Source organism: Mastigoproctus giganteus, chromosome 2 (genome assembly GCF_048544385.1).
Source record: "Mastigoproctus giganteus isolate SK-2022 chromosome 2, ASM4854438v1, whole genome shotgun sequence".
Classification (NCBI taxonomy): domain Eukaryota; kingdom Metazoa; phylum Arthropoda; class Arachnida; order Uropygi; family Thelyphonidae; genus Mastigoproctus; species Mastigoproctus giganteus.
Genome location: NC_143576.1, coordinates 144,455,600 through 144,476,483, shown reverse-complemented (window position 1 = coordinate 144,476,483; position 20,884 = coordinate 144,455,600). Strand labels below are relative to the sequence as shown.

The 20,884-nt window shown below is 39.4% G+C and overlaps 2 protein-coding genes across 2 annotated transcripts in view; one reads left to right on the top strand and one right to left on the bottom strand.

Annotated features, from left to right (window-relative positions):
- Window positions 1-19,618, bottom strand: part of LOC150089634 (mesotocin-neurophysin MT-like) — a 42,661-nt gene extending 23,043 nt beyond the window's left edge. The window contains exons 1-2 of the mRNA XM_090390059.1: window positions 19,576-19,618; window positions 4,127-4,254 (exon numbers count right to left, since the gene is read on the bottom strand). Of these exons, the coding sequence (XP_090246185.1) occupies window positions 4,127-4,254; window positions 19,576-19,618 (171 nt within the window). The remainder of the gene's footprint in view (window positions 1-4,126; window positions 4,255-19,575) is intronic.
- Window positions 1-20,884, top strand: part of nst (phosphoglucomutase 3-like protein nst) — a 305,088-nt gene that overhangs the window by 99,370 nt on the left and 184,834 nt on the right. The window lies entirely within an intron of this gene.

Sequence of the window (20,884 nt, the reverse complement as noted above, 5' to 3'; positions counted from 1 at the left end):
TACAGAGTGCCAATATTTGACAAACGATGCCCGAATTGATCAGGAATACCTAAATACTGTCCCACGTGAGTTCTTTTGTATAACTTTTTAAATATATATATTTTTTTAATTAACATCAAATGAACCGGTTGTTAACCCTAGGTTAGTTGCATCCAGTTGAGTGAGTTTGGATACTCCACGGTGGCGGTATGGTTGTTTCGCCAATAGTTTGCACCACTAAAGGGAATACAAGTGATAGCACAGTATCCGTTAGACTCCATTTTTGTTTTTATTATAAAAATGAACTTTTAGCTTTTTTGGTGAACTGAAAGTTATTTTTTGTTAATATAAGAGAGAGGTGGCAACTGAAGTTTAGCATTGGCAAATGCAAAGTAGTGCATATGGGTAGCAGTAACCCCGGTAACGTACAAACTGTGCGGTACTACACTCAGGGTAGTGGAGAATGAAAAAGACCTAGCGGTAATTGTGCAGCAAGATATTAAATTTTCTGAGCAGTGCAGACAGGCTGTTAGAGCGGCTCATGGGGTTTTGTCTATAATACACAGGAATTTTGCTAGAAGAGATTAAGGAGGTGATTATCCCCTTGTATAAAGCAATGGTCAGGCCACACCTTCAGTACTACACGTTTGGAGGACTCATTTTAGGAAGAATGTAGAGCTGCTGGAACGAGTACAGAGAAGGACAACGAGATTGGTAAGGGAAACAAAAGGTTGCTCTTACCAAGAAAGGCTTAAGTCCTGAAAACTGCAGCGTCTGGAGACTGGGGACCTGCTAGGTGATCTGATTGAGGTTTACAAGGCCTTGAATGGTTTGAGCAAGCTCAGTGCTGATGGGCTTCTTCCCCTCGCTTAGATTATGCATCTAAGAGAGCATAAATTCAAATTAAGGAAAGACAGTCTTAGAATATATGTGCGGAAATTTGCGTTTAGTAAGCGGTTGATTGCTGGAACAACTTCCATCGTTCGTTATGACAGTTGATAGCTTAAATAAATTCAAGGAAGAACTGCACAAACTTTTGGAGCGAATGGATGGATGAAATTGGATTTTTTTTTTCTGGTCGACGCTGTATAAAAGATTGCTTTCTTGCATCATATGCCGTGGCCAATTGGTCAGGGTGTCAGCTTTCCCGATGGCAAGTGGGCCCCTTTGAAATAACATTAGACAATATGTTAAAAATGTTAATGACCTTTTAGTAGCTGGAAAATATAATAGAAGTTCCAATATTATTACTGTATGCAACTAAAATTTACGTTGTATTACTATTTTAATAAAATCATTTTTATTAAAGGGTGGGTCCCCCTTTTACACAAAGGGTGGGTCCCCTTTGTCTCTTGGCAACCATTATTTTTAGACCCAGTCCGCCACTGATCATATGCTTCTTTTAATGCTAATGCCATAACCAAATGTGATTTCATAATTAATAAATGAACGATTACGACTTTTTAGCAGTAAGCGGCAAAACATTCCATGGTGGTCTAAAGCGCTGATTTTTTTGCATTTACGTCAGTTAACAGTTAGTCTAAGCGATTGTTTTCTGGGACTGTCATGGCGTTCTTCTTGCGTATTTTCAAAAGCCTGGAGGTACAGTGAATGATGCATCATATTGCACATTTCTGAAAGAATTTAGGGGCTTAATTTGAAGGAAATGGCTTGGAATATTGAGACGTGGAGCACTGCTATTGTTGCATGATAACATGAAGCCACATACAGCAAGTGCAATTCATTTGGTGGGGGAGGGAATCAAGAAGTAGTAGTAGTAGTAGTAGTGTGTGATGTAAGAAAGCAAATGTATGAGTTTATGCAGCATCAGCCAAAAAAAAAAAAAAAAAAAAATCACACCATTCCCTCCAAATACCTGTCCAGTTCCTCCTTAAATTTATTCAAACTATCAACTTCCACAACGACAGATGGAAGTTTGTTCCAGCAATTAACCACCCGCTGGCTAAAGGCAAATTTCCGCACATCTATTCTACATTTGTCTTTTCTTAATTTGAATTTATGCCCCCTTAGGTTCGTAATCTGAACAAGTGGAAGGGTCCCATCAGAATTCAGCGTGCTCAACCCATTCAAGGCCTTATATACCTCAATCAGATCACCGCGCAGGTGCCTAGTCTCCAGCCACTGCAATTTGCAGAACTTAAGCCTCTCCTGATAAGAGGATCCCTTCATTCCCCTCACCAATCTTGTTGCCCTTCTCTGTACACGCTCAAGTAAATCTACATCCTTCCTAAAATGAGGCCTCCAGACCTGTACGCAGTACTCAAGGCGTGGCCTGACCATTGCCTTATACAGAGGGATAATCACCTCCTTTTCCCTGCTAGCAAAATTCCTATATATCATTGACAAAACCCCATGACCTGCCCTGGCAGCCTGTCTGCATTGCTCAGAAAACTTCATATCTGCCTGGACAATTATTCCCAGGTCTTTTTCATTTTCTACCACCTTAAGTGTAGTACCACACAGTTGGTACGTTTCTCTGGGGTTACTTCTACCCATATGTAGTACTTTGCATTTGTCAAGGTTAAACTTCAGTTGCCACTTCTTAGCCCATCTGCCCAAATTACCCAGATCCTGTTGCAGTAGCACACTGCCATTACTGTCATTAACAACCCTGCCAACCTTTGATTCATCTGCAAACTTCGACATTAAGCCTGATATACCTTCATCAATAGCATTGATAAATATACAAAACAACAGTGGACCTAACACCGAACCCTGTGGGACTCCACATACCTGTGGACGAAGTACCCATCGTACCTGTATTCTGACTTTGCGTTCTAGGGATTTTACCTTTACGGGCAACGCAGTGAGTACACTCACCGTCCTCCACACACACCGGTTGGAAAAAGTCTGAGTTCGAATCCCGTTATTGACGCGAGAAACTTTTATGGGCTTCTTTCCCAACTTGGCTGAGTTAGTCGGTCTCAGGTGAGAGTTGCATGGCTTATTTCCTAGAAACTCCAGAGATAAACCATGTTTTAAGTCCAGCAAACTGGCAAATCGACCACAGAATACACGCAATTTACACATACACACCATATACTGAAGCTGCTTTAGATAACAAATGCGCAATCGTTTGATTGACTTCATCAACGGGTTGGTGGAAAACTTACCATCTTCTGAGCTGACTTACCAATAGCATCGCAGTGGTACAGGCTTCATGTGGACCTAGAATTGAAGCCTGCCACTGCAATGCAATTGGTAGTGATATGACAAACTCTAGAATGTGAAATCGGCGATTTTCAGTTGACGATGTTGAGGTGGAAAATGATATACGCGGTTGAGACAGCAGCCGACGTCTTTTTGCGCAGCGGATTTCCTGCAGAATTTTTATTAAAGCAATGGACAAGTGTACAAATGTTTTTAAAGATTATTTTGAGTCTGTGTGGTAGCACAGTGGTATCGTCACCATCCTTCCCACACCCAGTGGAAAAGGCTCAATGACGCGTTGAACTTTAATAGGTTTTTTAATCCGTGGCTGAGTTAGTCGGTCTCAGGCGTAGATAGCAACGTTTTATCCCCAGAAAATGGGATTTTTTCGTCCAGCAAAAAACACAGAACCCACGCAATTTAAAGACAAAATACATATATGGGTACATATTAGAAATAATGAGTGGCCCTATTGTAATAGTTTGAGTAATTATTTTGAAAAATAAATCCTTGGTTCAGGTCAGTTAACTGCTTAATTCCTCTCCCTCCCCACACACTTTTTGACTTATTACTGGCTTTCTATTCCTCATATCTTATCCTTGTATATAAGATCCAAAACTTCAACCGTGAAAAGCAAAATGTTTTACACTAATTCTCTCTCTCTGTGCCTATGGGCTCAGGACCCTGGGTGTGCCGAGCCCATCTGGTGAGTATGAGCTTGGCACATCCAGGGGCCTAAGCTGGATATCATCATTCTTCTCTTTCTTGGTGATTCCCTTCTACTTCTGACTCTTGTTCTCTCTCTCTCTTTCTCTCCCCCCCAAGGGTAAAAAAAAAAAAATTTGGATGGTGCAGCAAAAGCCTTAGGCTTCCTTCACCATATGACTAACAACAACAATAATAATAATAATATTCCCGTTCCCAGTTACTGCTGTATACTATTTCGCTTCATAAAAACAATGAAAACAATGAATACTTCTCTTGTCTTCTCAAGGATACGAGAACTTCTTTTTCCGCCAGGTGGACAATTGTTGATTAAACAAGGTGATCCGAGTGTGATGACAATTAGAATAATAACGCTGTTCACTTCATGAATCACCATTTCTATAAAAGATAAAAATAAACTATAGAATAGAACAGAATAGAATAGAATCTTTAATTGCAGCAATGATAGACATACAATTAGTCCCGTCACGGCATGGTGGTGCCAGGGGTTTACAAAACATATTTACAAAAGATACATGAGAAAAACATAAGTTACATCAGATTATCAACAAAGCACAGTTTTACATTTTCAGTTCGACGAGGATACCCTTCCTGTATTTTTTATTATTGACCACTTCTTGGAGGTCCCCGTCGATGGCTTGCAGTGAGGGCAGCATTTGCTTTGGCAGGAATCTGTCGGTTAGTACTAGCCGGTTACGGTTTGCTAGCAGCTGTGCTGAAGACCGGAGATAAGGGGGAGGAATGCGCCAAGAGCAGTGATCCCAGAAGTTCGGCTCTGTAATTTTACCGGTGGCCATCTTGATGGTGAACAGCAGCCTTTTTTCTCCGATGTAGGACCGGAGCCTGCGTAGTTGAAGAGCTTCTGCTAACTGCGTTGATCTGAGAGCTGGGGGAAGGTGGAGTTTGCTGTTGGCCTATTTTAGAAGCCAGAATTCGGCAGAGAATATTCTTTTAATGTTGGATTCGGCGGCCGAGGCCCATATCTCTGAAGCATACAGTATTGTCGAGTAAAGGATTGATACGATGTATCTTTTTACCAGTTGTGGGTCGGTGGTGTGGAGCAGCTGTTGTTTGGCGACCCAGCGTAGTGAATTCAGCCTCGACTGTATGAGGTTTATGTGATCATTGAAAGATAGTTTGGAGTCGAAAACGACCCCCAGATCTTTGTGTGTTTGAACACTTGGAACTGAGGAGCCGTTAAGCACAGGCTCCAACGTTGTTGGGTTGCCCTTTAGAGAATAACTTATTTGTGCCGATTTTAGGGGGTTGATTTGGAGGTTGAAGGTATTGAGGTAGTCAGCCATGTCCTGCAGTTTGCTAGTAATTTGCTGAGTGATTTCGGCTGCCGAGTTGGATGGCGATATTCTAGTAAGGAGCTTGACATCGTCAGCATATGTGATCCAATTGCACATATTGGTCACAAATGGCACCATGATTGCTGAGAAGAGAATGCCAGACAGGACCCCCCCCCCTTGAGGTGCACCAGCAGTTATGTGACGCGTGAAGGTCTTTGTTCCGATCTTTAGAACAAGGGTCCTCTTCGATAGGAGAGATTCTAGGAACCAGAGAATATCGCCGCGAAAATTGAAGTAGTTTTCTAAGAGACGTAGGAGATTAGGTATATAGATGGCATCAAATGCGGAATGGATGTCAAGATATATAACTGACAATTCCTGTCTTTGTTCGAAGGCATCTAAGATGTGCAGAGTGGTTGTTACAAGGTTAGTTACAGTTGACCTTCCTGATATCCCATAGTGTATTGCTGAGGACTGTCACGGAGAATTTGATGGGTGACAGACGGTAGCAATGCTTTCTCCAGAATTTTTAGCAATAGAGAGGCGCAAGCGATGGGCCTATGTTGGCTTGGGAGCGTCGATTGTTGGTGCTTAGGAAGGGGCCAGACAGAGTACCTGTTCCACTGGGGTGGAAAGAAATTAACTTCGAGGCATCTGTTGTATAGGTTGAGGAGTGAGTATCAGTTTCCAAGCATCAGTTGTTGCTTGGAAATTCCAATCGTAGCGAGACTATCAGTGAGATGAGAGCGGTTGAGGAGTGGCCGATTAGGTAGAGCTGGAGGTTGATTAGAAAATCTGGCAACGTAGTTGAGCCAGTCAATTGGGTCGATGTTGCTGGAAGAACTAGCCTTTGTTCTGTAGAATGGTTTTCCCCTTTTTAGGGTTCTTTCGAGGTGCTTTTTAATTGCAGCTGATTTGTTTCTGTTGAATTCGACCCTGGCTTTGGAGAATGAAATGCGGTCTTGGACATCGCCGGAAGCTTTCCACTTGGCGTGTAGTAATTGTTTGTAGTGGAAACTTTGGCTGAGCTGGGGAGTCCACAATGCTGTGGAGCGCGGAGTAATGGTGACTGTCTTGGTAGCGGTGTGAAGGGCTATGGTATTGATCCATTTGGTCATTAAATCGATTGCGAGGCTCAGTTCACATCCATCTAAGATGTTCCATGGGACTGTGGATGCGGCTTCAATGCAGAGTGCTGGATTCAGAAATTTTGGAGCGGTGACCTTTTTCACAGATTTAGTTTTGGGGATATTGAAATATTTTTTGGGTAGGAGAGCTGTAAATATGATTGGTTGGTGGTCTGATTGAAACATGTCGGCTGTGGTTTCTTCGACTTGGCATGTTGCCGAGGAATAGACTATGTCCAGTAGGTTTTGGTCTCTCGTTTGGCTGATAGTTAATTTGGAATATTTGGATTGATTGGAGAGATTCTGTGAGACGACTTTTGAGGTGTTGGGTAGATGGCGGAAGATTGAAGTCCCCACATAGGATGTGAGTGGCTGATGGGTGGAGATTATTTATTAACCAGTTAGTGGCTGCGTCAATGGCCATCATAGTTGGCGTTGGAGGAAGGTACAGGGATGCGACGTCTATAGTGGTACCTTGATGTTCCAGAGTTATCATTAAGGCTTCCACGTCTTGAGAGATACTTGAGACAGAGTGTACGATAGAGAACTTTGTCGTATTGAAAATTATAGCAACTCCACCCCCTCTGCGGTTATCGCGAGAGGCAGCCAGTACATGAAAGCCTATAGGAATGGAGCAGCTGATATCTGTCTGGTTCGCCTCTAACCACGTTTCAGCGAGGCACAATATGTCTAGTGAGTTTGAGAGTAGAATCTCTTCCAGTGTATTAAGTTTATTTCTTAAGGACCTGATATTCTGGAACATTACGCGGATGGAGTCTGCGCGGGTAGCACAGTGGTATCGTCACCGTCCTCCCTACACCGGGTGGAAAAGGCCTGGGTTCAAATCCCATCGATGACGCGAGGAACCTTAATGGGCTTTTTTCACTCCGTGGCTGAGTTAGTTGGTCTCAGGCGTAGATAGCAAGGTTTTTCTCCCCAGTAACTGGGGTTTTTTCGTCCAGCAAAACAGGCAAATCAACCATAGAACATACGCAATGTACAGACACAAATACGGGTTAATGTATTTAATTACGGGCAACCCTAAAATAATAATAATAATAATAATAATAATATTAATATTACGCGGATGGTAGGAGAGGTTGTAATGCTTATTCTCACGGGAGGGAGCCTTGCTTCCCGGCTGTGAACAAGTAAAGGCTCTCGATAATGAGAGATCAGGACAGGGATGAGGCGACCTCGGGTTCTCTCGCGTTGGACGATGGTATTACCAACCTTGGGCGGAGTTTGTTCCAGTATGTTGGTGTGGGAAGATTCTGGTGCTGGCATCCTTTCTGGCAGGCAATTATACTCGCCAAGTCAGCTGGGACTGCGGTGGGAGTACTTTTGTGGGATCTGAGTAGTCGCTTTAGGTTTCGAGGTTAATTGATAGTGAACAAATGGCCTGATCCTCGTTCCGACAGGCCAAATGGCGACGCTTCCTATCAGGTATTTTAAGATGTGTGAGAAATTTTGCAATTTTTTTATGTTACGTTTATCCTGTGATTTGTCGATATTGATCACTATTAATAATAATAATACAGTACAAACACATAAATCCGACATGCTCGGGACCACATGTCGGTTTTATTTTCGCAAATCTAGCATTCAGGTAATTTGTTATTTTTATTATATAATACAGTGAATCCCTAAAATCTCCACAGTAACGATAGTCTTCCAGCATTAAGACAAATAGTTCGAATGCACGGATGTGCGATTCTCCAATTTTTTTTTTTAAATGAGGTATAAACAGTGCGATGTAATTTCAGCAATCGAATCGCCTCAAAAACTAAATACAGACGACTGTACCATTAAATACTATACTGTGAACTAGTATTGAATGGAGCAAAAATGAACGATTTCATACGTTGCAAACATATAGCGACAGTAGCATACAGTCTAGGAAATGTATAAAACAGAAAGAAATTGGTGTTTGGAAATTATTAATGGAACACAATGCAAAAATACAGCACCTTCGGATTTTTCTACGAGCAAATAGCTAGCTTATTTTTCCTATGGTTTTCTTTTCTTTTCTTTTTTTTTTTTTTTTTTTTTTTTTGAGGTTTTACTGTAATTAGAGAAATATAGAGACAATTGTAAATTTAATACTAATAACTAGAGAAAAACAGGGACAATTGTATATTTAATACTAATAAAGAAAGAAAATGGAAGCCCAGGTGAGGAACCCTGAGATAACCTGTTCTGCTGGATGCCTCGTGGCTACGAGGTGGGTGGTATTATGCTCCACGACTCCCTTTTAGTGAAGTATAACCCACTACTCTCTTCTATTAATTAATTTAGTAGAATATTCACTAAATTTGCTAAAATTAATATTCATTTAAAGAGAGGATTTGTTCTTTGACATGTAGCGAATTATATCTAAAAATAATTGGACTCTTAGAACCACAGAAAAACTATTTTTAAATTATCTACTTTCATATATTATCCCTTAGAATGGAAAAAAACACATAAAAAATATAAAAGATACGAAATGCCATCCTTGTTGTATCTCCATATAATGATAAAGGCTGTCAGCCCATCAAGCATCATTCTAGATTGCTTTACACAGCACAAATGACTTTGAATCTAGAAACTGGGAAATCTAGCACGCATAATCTTATTTTTGCAACTGTTTATCGAACGGTTGTAAAAGTTCAAACTTATACGTGGAGAAATAGCTATTTCTCCCGTAATTCACGGGATCAAACTTTTGTAGCATTGATTACATTATCGTTGGAAATTCAAAACTTGTAAATGTTCAATTTCACTAGATTGAAATTAGTATTTCTTGTGTCGTTATCTGAAAAATTTCTTCCTGACTTTTCTCTGTTGGGACACTTATGAATGCTGTTTAGAGACCTCAAATTTATAAATCCGTCAAAATGTAACAGGAACTAGAAAGAAGAGCTATTGTTGATACATAAATCATTTTAAATACTTTTAAGTACAGTAGTTCAGAAGAATTAATTGCTCTTATTCAACTAGATAATCATATGAAATTATCAACCAAATGAGCACACCATACTGCAATACAATACGTAATAAAACAAAAAAAAAAAAAATGTTGAACGAAACAAATTCCTCGGACTATGCAATGGGAATTCTCCTTTCTGTTGGGACAACTGGGCATTCTGTGATATCATGCATACTTTTAGTCCTGCATTTTCGGGCAAATTCGTGCTGTCATAATGAAGCACTAAAAAATACGTTGGTGTATTTTAAAAGCAGCATTTCCAGTACTATTATTATTTTAATAATAAAATGACACGCACCTTTTCGTTGTAAAAGCTTTTTTTTTTTCTTTTCCTATTGCATGGCAAGCACTCTGAAATTTAATAATTTCTTATTGCATGGCAAGAACTTGAAATTTCATAATTAGTAGTAGTTACTTAAAAAAAAAAACTTAAAATATATATTATTTATGTAAAAAAACTAAAAACAAAACCGTTATTTTCTTCTTTATACCGCAGATGTTATTACAAGGTGTCCGTACTGGACTCCAGAAGGTAACTTTGCTAATGATGTACAACAGTGTTTAAAAAAATCTTTACATTTTAGAAAGATAATTTATATGAAATATCCTACCTGGTAATGCGAAGATAAAATAGTGAAGGGGATAAAATCTGCAAACAATTTAGCACGTTGAGGAGTCTGAAGTACTGATCGTAATCTTAAGGTGAACAAATGGAACTTTCTTTTTATATCTATTTATGCGTGCGCAATGGCTGCTCTCAGAGGAATTTATGAGCGATGATCGCTTGTTTCCTCATTTTCATCTCTGATCCCAGTTTCTCACCTTCGATATATCATCCAGTAACATATGGTTTTGACGGTGGTCTGACATGTGGGCAGAATCGCTCCTCTAAATGTTCTTTCGCATAAATAGGTTTATCAGAAACATTTATGCGTTTGCGTCTAAAGAAATAAAGTGATGTTCGCTTTTCACAAAGCTTGCGAAATGTAATAAATAAATAAATAAAAACTCCGAGTGTTTCAATTTCCGTACAGTTCAAGTCCTACTAATTTGCAAGTATGATTTCTTCATTCTAATAAAAAAAAAAACATATTTATATTTATATAAATATGTTTTCTTTGATTAGAATGAAGAAATCATATTTATATAAATATGCTCATATTTATATAAAGATGTTGTTTGTAATAATGAAGTGAAAAAAAAAACATGATAGAAAAAAATTTACATTTAAAATTTGAATTCAGCAGAATGCTGAATGTAGAGGCATGGGCGCCGGCAGCATGGTGCAAGATGATGCACTTGCACCACCTTTAGATTTCGAAGTAAGACACACTTTTTAATATTTTCATTAATTTATTGAAACATTAAAACAATAAAATTCTACAAAAATACGCTCTCCGAATGCGCTATTGTGGTATTTTTTAAAATTATATTACAAGTAGTTGTAATTATATGTATTGTATTGTATTTTATATACAGGGTGATTCAGGAGAAATAGTAAATATTTTGGGACGTCATAATAGCGATTATTCTGAGTAAAAAAGTTCATATAAACATGTGTCCAGTTCTCAATGGATACGGAGATACAACTGTTTGAAACTTGCGCGGACAAAGTCATTATGAGAGGTATTAAAGAACGATAAATGACTTATTGTTTTTATTTATTGACTTTTTGAATAATACAAAACACAAATAACTGACAATTTTTTTTTACAGTTCACAATAAATGTTCGAAAATCTCACCGCTAACTTCAATGAATTTTGCAACTCTTGTGGTAATATGACGTGTTGTTCTTCTGAGGTCGTCTTGGCGTTCCTTTATGAGGGCAGCAGTATCCAACATGCGAGCGAGCAATTCGTCTCTTGAATTCACCTTTTCTTTGTATACTGCGCTTTTCATCCATCCCCACAAACAAAAATCTAACGGAGTGAAGTCTAGAGACTTTGGTGGCCAATGAACGGGACCACTGCGGCTGATCCATCGGGCAGGGAAAGTTCGATTTAGATATTGTATAACCAGACGGGTATAATGTGCAGGAGCTCCGTCATGATGAAAGTACATACCAGTTCTTGTAGCTAAGGGATCATCCTCCAATAGTAGTGGAAGTTCATTTTTCAGAAATTCTAGGTAAATGGGCCATGTAAGACGATTCTGTTATATTACAGACCCCATCAACTGATTGTCGATGATACCGCATCACACATTTACAGAGAAGCGATGTTGAAAATTTGTTTCTATAGTGGCATGTGGATTTTCGTCGACCAGCTATGAGAGTTACAGGTGTGTTGATACCGTCACGGGTGAAAGTAGCTTCATCGCTTAACAGTATTAATGGAATTAATCGGCGATTAACATTTACCCACCAAATTACCAAATTATTATTATTTTTTAGGCCAACCGAAAAATTAAATTCATTTGCCGTGCTGTGTCTTATGTCTGTTAATTGCATGTGTTCTATGGTCAATTTGTCTGTTTTGCTGGAAGAAAAACCCCAGTTTCTGGGGGGAGAGACCTTGCTATCTATGCCTGAGACGGACTAACTCAGCTCTGAAAAAAGCCCATTAAAGTTCTTCCCGTCATCGACGGGATTCGAACCAGGGCCTTTTTCATACCGTCCTCCCCATACCGGGGAGGACGGTAATGATACCACTGTGCTATCCCGCAGACTAGCATTTATCCACCGACAAAATTTTAATCGGGCGTCGTCTCCTGGTTGAAGGTGTTGTATGTGAAATGGATACAAGCCCTGCTCACGTAATGTTCACCATACTCTTGTATGTGGAACACCGATAGGCGTAGAAATTCTTCGTGTGCCAATAGCAGGCCTACGATCTACCGACTGAAGAATGTGTTCTATTTCATCTGCATTTTGTTCATTTGCACGTTCAGAAGAAATATGAACGCTGGGAACTGTATCTCACGCAGTTTTGTGTAAACGCTCTTGAATCCGGTATTTGTGGTTAGGAAACCGTAGACGGTATTTTCTACAAGCAGCAGTAGCACTTCCACCACAAAAATCGTAGACAAACACTATATCGGCATATTCAGCATGCATGAAGATGTTATTAACAACACTTCTAACACCAAACAGCGTCTGGTTATAACTGCTTCTTGGTCACATCTGATTCAGGGAGCTGTGCACGCCAGTTTCAAATAGCTATATCTCCGTATCCATTGAGAATTGGACACATGTTTATATGAACTGTTTTACTTAGAATATTAGATACTATAACCTTCTACAATATTTACTGTTCCTCCTGAATCACCCTGTATATTTGTATTATTCTATTTGTATTAATTTTAATAATTTTACTTATAGTTGAACAATTGAAATATAGAATTGTGATATTTCTCATTCTAATGATACTTATGATATATGAATACAGTATATTAGCTAGTGCACTTGTTGAGATTGTGTGTGTGTGCGGGATGAAAGGTGGGATTCTGAGATAATAGGAAGGATCATTAATGGCCATGGGTGATGTCTAGGGGTGACACAGCTTTCAGTCCGTTATTGCGGAACAGGGCGGATCTTTCATCATGTTAAGGTAAACCGTATCTTAATTGTCTAGTGGTAGTTTTGAATGCAATGTCGATACTTATTATTCTCCCCGCAGAAGCTAGGTTCTAGATCTATCCTGTTCGGATAAAATCGCGTGAAACTTGTGTTGCTACAAAATCAATTGTCTGGGTAGGGCAGTAGGAATGCAGTGAGAGAGTGAAATTATTAACTATGGGCCATTTAATAACACTTATAAGAAAAGATTTAGTATATATACATAAGTAATGGTACACATTGCTGAGAAGGCAAAGTACAGTATTGCCTCTGTATGGCAATACTACAAAGGCAACATTTATGTGCAAAGGTAGCTATCAGCCATAAAAGTCATCTGTCCTTACACAATAAATTACATATTTTATAATATCAATCATTCAGAAATTGATATTATATGCAAGTATAAACTAGACCATAAAACAAATAGTTCTATAATATCAAATGTTCAAAAAATAATGAACAGTTACATAAACTGGTCCATTTATATAAGGAGTTTCATGATATCAAAGGTAATGCAGTATAGGTAATGCAGTATATCCCGTTCAAGGTAATGCAGTATATCCCGTTCAAGGTAATGCAGTATATCCCAAAGTAATTAAATTATGTAAGCAATTAAACCAAGAGATTTTTATTTCTACCTTCAGGAATACACAGAGTGACTCTTAAGTTAAAGTTAGCAATCAGGCTAACCAAAAATAAAAAGTTAAAGTTTGGCAAACAAGGTACTGTATTAGAAAAATGCAAAGTTCAAATGAATAATATAGGAAGAGCAATGCTTACCCTATTGATTTTTCAGTCCCACTAGGAACCGCTGATAGGTCTTCCGATGCTTCTGCCATCCAGAGTTAGTTCTAGGGTTGACCCGGGAGTCTTATTTTCAAGTGTCTGGCCGAGTCGAAAAGCCGACTGGCACCTGTCCTCATATTCTCCTTATAAAGAGTATTTTATGTACGTATAGCACTAAACCTCTTCGGATCTGAGTCTCTCTGAATCTAAAAAAAAAAAAGTTTCCTTTCGACAGTTATTGTCAAAACACATTACTTTTTCGATTCAGAGTCTTTCATGTTAAGGTGTGGACGACTTGTTTAATGGCAAGCCCACCGTGAACGACGCATACAGGGATATTGGCAAAAAAAAAAAAAAGAGCACGATTTAAGTGGGACAATGTCGTAACTATATGAATGGCTATCATAAGGTGACAATTTTCTTAGTCATAGGGTGGCGGTTACTAAAAGAAGATACGCGTTACTGTGTGTCAGATCAACTGGAAGAGTGTAACTGTTATTTTTGACGTGTCTTATCTAAAAAAAAAAAAAGTGTGTGAAAAAGTCAGAAGGAAGAGAAGTCTCATTGTTAATAGAGTCGAGACGGAAGGATAGTTTTAAAATAAGGGAAGATGACAGAGAACGTGCTACAGAGATCCGTAATTTAGCTGAGGGAAGGTAGTTTCTATGTCGTAAGTGTCTCATTTGGCAGCGAGATATGTTTGAGAGAAATCTGAGGAATGACGGGATAAACGCGGCGTGGCGTGTGGACTGCCCTTGTCGGCGAAACTTACTTCATTTATACTATAGCTGCGTGCAGAATTCTTTAGGCAGTTACTTCTCTTATGGGTCTGTAAGATTTGAAAATCTTACAAAAATAAAATATTTTTTATTAAGACTTTGAAAGTTAGTTTTCCTTTGATTCTTGCCATTAATAGGATAAATGGGTAATATATGCAGTTTCAGAGATAAGAATTATTCTGGTAGAAGGTATAAAAAATTAAAAGGTAGTAGGAACGAAAACAGAGCCATTAGCTTTACTTCCGTTAAAACAGGGAACTGATGGAGACAAACCCAGCAGGGGGTCCGGCGCTACAAAAACAACTTAAGGTTTATGAGGGGTCACACACCGGAAACGTATTCTGAACAACACACACTAGTTTCTAAAAATAGACGCTATGTCTCCAGTGTCACAATTTGTGGTTTTTTTTGAGTGCTATAGAGACAAGCTGTTATGAGACAGAAAGAGTTGTTTTGGAGTATTCGGCCGACGGATGTCAACAGGTTGTAAAGAAAGGGGTATAGAGAATCACGTGTTAGTGCTACGGGGCAGGCTGAATTAGGCCTTCCAACAAATGAAAAGAAAGAAAAATGAAAAAGAAAGAGTGATTGGAAGAAAACACTGTGGGAAGGCGTGGAAAACTCCTGGAGAAAATTGTGGATGGATATGGACACAAAAAAAAGGAGAGTGGAAAAAGGAAGAGAAGGAGAGAGGAGAACTTTTTGAGCGGTGCTAGTGGAAGGGTGAGTCGGGTAGAGTTGCTTGAAAGATGATGAAGAAATAGCCGACGAAAAAAGTCGAAGTGGGGTTATCAGTAATGTAGCGAGTGAGAAATTAGGAGATGAACTGGAAAGGGGTAGTAAAAGGAAGTTCTGCAAACAGTGAGAATGAGAGAAGAAGATTCCCTTAGAACACCCAGTCCACCGAGGAAGGCGATAATATCCTGATATAGTCTTGAAAGGCAAAGGTAGCCGTCCTGGCAGGAAAAGTAGCAGATCCTGAAAGCGGAGTAGCAGTTGCGAATGCTGTATGATGATGCCCTGGAAGCTGTAAGATGTTCCCCTGGATAGCAGAAGATAGCAGCTCTGGATAAGGATAGGATAGAAGGCCCTTGTGAAGACACCTGATCACAGAAATTAAGTAAGTGAAAGTTAATTTGAGAATACTGTAAGTTAAAAGCTAGAGAAAGGACTGTAGTGCGATAATTGGGGAATTTAATGATAAAGATAAGATTAGATGGGTGAACCAAATAGGAGTAAATTCTACTCTAAGGCAATTATGGTTGGTTTAGGCAGTAATTCGGAATAAGGAGGATAGTAATGTAGATGAGAAAGTTAACGGAAGGAATTGTAGTAAAAATAGAAATATTAAATGTGTGGAGATAAAATTTATGTATATTGCCAACCCTTAAAGGTGTGTTTGAATGTAATATTGTATTTTGGTGATCAAGTTCTGTAACTGATAATGGTTAAAGAAATATATAAGAAAGAGGAATAGGGAATTAAAGAATAAATTGGTAGTTATGATGATACATAAAAGTAATATGATCAATGATATGTTTAACTTTAATGATAAAAAAATGTTATTGACACCTATGAGGTATGATTTGATTGTGTTGTAATAGGAGCAGAAATAAGGTGAGCATATAAAGAGTGTAACTATTTAACCTGTGTATGCGTAATGAGAAAGGTGAGATTAAAAAAAAAGGGGTCAAGTCTGTAAAGGAGCCTGTTAGATAGGAAGAGACTGGATATGTTGTAAGTACCTTGGTGTTGAAACAGTGAAATTCTATTCTTAATGAGATTTGTTATGATTTAACTGTAAATATGCATAATAAACTTGTTTTTTTTTTTTAACAGTTGTATAATTATTTGTTGTACTGGACACAAGCCCATCCGAAGGGAATAAAATACATCTAGAAGTTCCCCCCCCCAAAACCTGAAGTCTTCTGTGAAGTTGAATAGTCAGATGCGCAAGTGGGGAGATATTATAAAAGGGAGTTGTTTAAATAGGGGAATAAATTAAAATAATATAAAATAATATATATATACACACAAATAAACTCCCCCCCCCACAGGTCTGCGCGGGTGGTATCGTCACCATCCTCTCCCACACCGGGTGGAAAAAGCCCCGGTTCGAACCCCGTAGATGATGCGAGGAAATTTAATGGGGTTTTTTCGCTCCGTGGCCGAGTTAGTCGGTCTCAGATGTAGCTAGCAAGATTTTTCTTTTAGAAAATGAATTTTTTTTTTTTTTTTATCTAGCAAAACAGGAAAATCGGCTAGAGAACACACGCAATTAACAGACATAAGACACACAACACGACTATGAATTGAAATATTCGAGTGGCGTAATATAATAGGTTTTTTTTTACTTCTCTTATGGAGATGTCTAAATCACTTACTGCTGTGTTAGTTAGGGTCATTATTAGAGTCGTAGCGGGATGGTTACCATTTGCTATTTACTCTGACTGTTTCAATTGTCAATAATTTAAGTTGTTGTGGAGGTACAAAGGATGAAAAAAAAGAATGGAAACAACTAATATGAAAGTAGCAGTTTTGTAATGACTGTATGACATATTTATGAACATGCGATGATGAATTAATTTTTTTTTTTTTTTTTTTTTTTTGTTTCTTGAAGGTAGTACTCTTCAAGGAAAGACGATAAAAGTTGATGTTTATTTAGTGGTGATATAAAACGATATGTGAAGAAAATAACCGACCTGTCTGGATTCCAAAGCGGTCGAATTGTTGGTGCACGTTTATCAGGGGAACTGGTGAGTAATATTGCCGATTTATTTAATGTATTCACACAAAAACTGTATTATTGAAAATGACGTCTGCATTCACCAAGCATGGAAAAACAAAATCTGATAGAAAGAATTGTGGCAGAAAATCGAAGCTGAATGAAAGAGACAGCGAGACTCTAAAAAGGACTGTAGCACGAAAACAAAACTACTGGCTCAAAAATAACAATAGAACTTAAATGTGAATCTCAACAGTCAACAATCCAATTTCTAGCAAAACAGTTCATCGAGAACTTCATAAAGCTGAAATTTATGGCAGAGCCGCTTGTTACTGATGGTAACGGAGCAATGTAGCATTAAGAACAAGTTACTGATATGGATAAGGGGATGGTTAAGTGGAAGAAGACAGAGTGGTTATCAATGGGCACTGCTCTTCATGAACTAATACTATTGGTGGAGTTCCCCAGAGTTCAGTGCTGGGTCCATTGTTTTCAATATTTATCAATGATATTGATGAAGTTATATCAGGCTTAATGTCTAAGTTTGCCGATGACACAAAAGTTGGCAAGGTGGTTAATGACAGTGATCAGGGTGAGTTACTACACCAAAATTTGGAAAAATTGGGTCGATAGACTGAGAAATGGCAGGAGAAGTTGAACATTGGCAAATGTTATTGTTTATTATTTGAATTTTAGGAGCATTAGCAATTAAGGCTATATTTCTCCGGGGATATGCGGTGGTCATTCCCTGACCTTTCCGCATCCTCCGTATTTGGTGGTCACGGGCTCGAACCCCTGTCTAATTAAGAAGCGTGTGCTACGCACTGCTGCTCCTGCCCACCTGGCTACGGAGGCGCCCATTGGCAAATGCAAGGTACTACACATGGGTGGCAGTAACCCCAGAGTAACTTATCAACTGTGTGTTCCTACACTCAGGGTAGTGGAGAACGAAAAAACCTTGGGGTAATTGTGAAGTCAGACGTGAAATTCTCTGAACAGTGCAGACATGCTGCCAGGACAGCTCATGAGGTTCTGTCAATGATATAAATAAATTTTTCTAGCAGGAATAAGGAGGTGATTATCCCTTTGTATAAGGCCGTGGTTAAATAAAAAAAATTTTCTGTTTATACTCCGGGACGACCTTGTGAACTCCTCTGACCATTTGGTCAGAGGAGTTCACAAGATAGACAGATTACAAGAAACAGTACCGTATTCACTGGCTTGAACCCCGTTCACTCAAAGCACGTGTACTTATGCACCCGCGCGCCTGACCACTAGGCTACGGCGGCTCGCATCTGGAGTACTGCATAGAGGTCTGGAGGCCTTTACTTTAGGAAGGATGTAGATCTGGTGAAACTGGTGCAGAAAAGGGTAACTAGATTGGCGAAGGAAACAAAAGGGTGTTCTTACCTAGAAAAGTTTCAGTTCTGAAAATTCCAGTGTTTCGAGACTAGGTATCTGTGGGGAGATCTGATTGAGGTGTTTAAAGCAGGGCCGGATTTCCCATTACGCACAGTGCCTAGGGCCTACGAAGGAAGGCAAAAATTAAAAAAAAAAAAAAAAACAACAAAAAGAAAACTCTTCACTGTGACTAAAGAAAAACGAGCTGAGAAAACATGTGCGCAATCAGCTCTAGGAGCTTCAATTCAGTACGCATACGCTATCTAGCGACTGTTCCCGAAACTAGAAGAATCGAAGTGATGGTCGCTCCGTTAGTTGAGATGGTTTATCATTCATTATAGTTGAAACTTTAGTCGCGTTAATTGACACGATTCGCAGTGAAAGTGCTAAAATAGAAAAGAATTTTAACCCCCCCCCCTCCATTTTTTAGCACATTTTGGAATAAAAGTGCCCAGGGCCTACGAACATCAAAATCACGCCCTGGTTTAAAGTCTTGAATGGATTGCGTAAGCTGAATGTTAATGGTATTCTGCCACTTGCTGAGATATACACATGATGGGCATAAATTGAAGTTGAGGAAGGATGTTTGAGATGGACAGACTTCCATTTATTGTTGTGGAAGTAGATGGGTTGAATAAATTCAAGGAGAACTAGGCAAATTCTTGGAGGGTATGGCTGGGTGAACTGTTTTTTTTTTTTTTTTTTTGTCTGATGGTATGCACGCTTACTTTCTTGCATCATTTGCCAATACAGTACTATTACTACTAGTAGTACTACTACAATTAATCTTGAAAAGAGGTATGCAATGGTATAAGGTGCAGAAAAATTGGGCAATTGATGATTGGAAATATGTAGTATTTTCAGACGGATCGTCATTCACATTTTTTCCAACATAACGGAGAGTTTATATTTGGCGAATGCCAAAGGGAGCGCATCATCTTGACTGTCTTGTGCCAACCATCAAACATGGAGAAGGATCAACAATAGTTTGGCCAACAATATTTAAAATTCTTTAGAGCTTCATCACCTTGAATGGGTGAATTATTGCCATTGATTACCTTGATATTCTAGGTGGCCAGGTTCGTCGAATGGTGCAAACATTGTTTCCCAAACGATGCCATGTTTCAAGATGATAATGCTCCAATACAAATAGCTTGATGTGTTCAGTTTTGGTTCGAGGAGCATGGAAACTGAGGCTAGATAGGTTGAATGTTTATTTCTTTTTATTTATTACTTTTATTGTGTAATTGTTTATTTACTTTTTTATTTATCTCTGTTTTATTTTTGTTAATATTTTGATGGTACCACTGGTTTCGGCTCCCAGTGGTAAAGTGTAAAGTGTATTGATGTCTAACGGCACCAGGGGTTTCTTCCATCTCCGCGTTGCTTTCATTGTAGGTGTACCAGTTCACTGGGAAGGCCAGAGATTTAAAAGTGTGTGGATTTTGTATATGTGTGGTGTTGTGTATCGTTGTTCATCTGGCCGTTTAGCTGCTGGACCCCTACTGAGGCCCAACGTTGTCCACACTTGGCCTCGTGGAGGCAGACCAGGTACACAGAATGAAATTTTACTCTGGCAGGCCCTGCCACCTAGTTTCCTGAGATTTCAGTGGCTAGGGCCAAAAAAAAACTCGGTAGGGGTGAGCGCTGGAATTAGAAAAGCCAATTGAGGTGTATGCGATTTAATTTGGACGAAGTTAAGTTTTTGCAGTTTGTGTGGGGTTATACGCTGGCGTATTAGGCAGAGTAGGGGGGAGACTGAAGGCTGGGGGGAAAAGACAGAGAAGTATGGGGACGATAGAGTAGACGACCCCAGGATTTTCAGTGAGGCAGGCCCAAGCCCCACCAGGAGAAGAATCAGGGTTGGCAGAGGTGGAAGGAGACAAGACTGTCTCCTCCTCCCCACCCAGGGGAAAGGGAGTAAAGGTACCAGGCAAGGGAGCCCGGTACTGATCGCCATCAGTCATTGATTTGACAGTTGTAAGCACGTGCGGGTCCAAGCGATCTGAACCGGATCTTCTTTGGTGTTCTTTTTCAATATGGGAGTCAGATCCCAGTCGCAGGGTCATACATGAATCAAGTCCTGTGTCAGGTTGTCTCTGGTTCAGACGTAGGTCTTCCTGGTTGTCAGTTCCCTCGTGAACAAGGCTAAATGATGGTCATGTTCGTGGGTTATTTGGTACAGTTTTCTTGTGTATTCTGGTTTTCTCCAGTGGTACGGGATCTGCTGGCATCCATTGGAATTGATATTTCCTCCAGTGTATGCGGGATTCTTACCTTGTCACTTTCTTTTGATAGCACGCTTATTGTTGTGGCCCGCCTCCTCGTGGCTGTACGGGGACTAGGGAGCAACCGTCCCGCCCATTG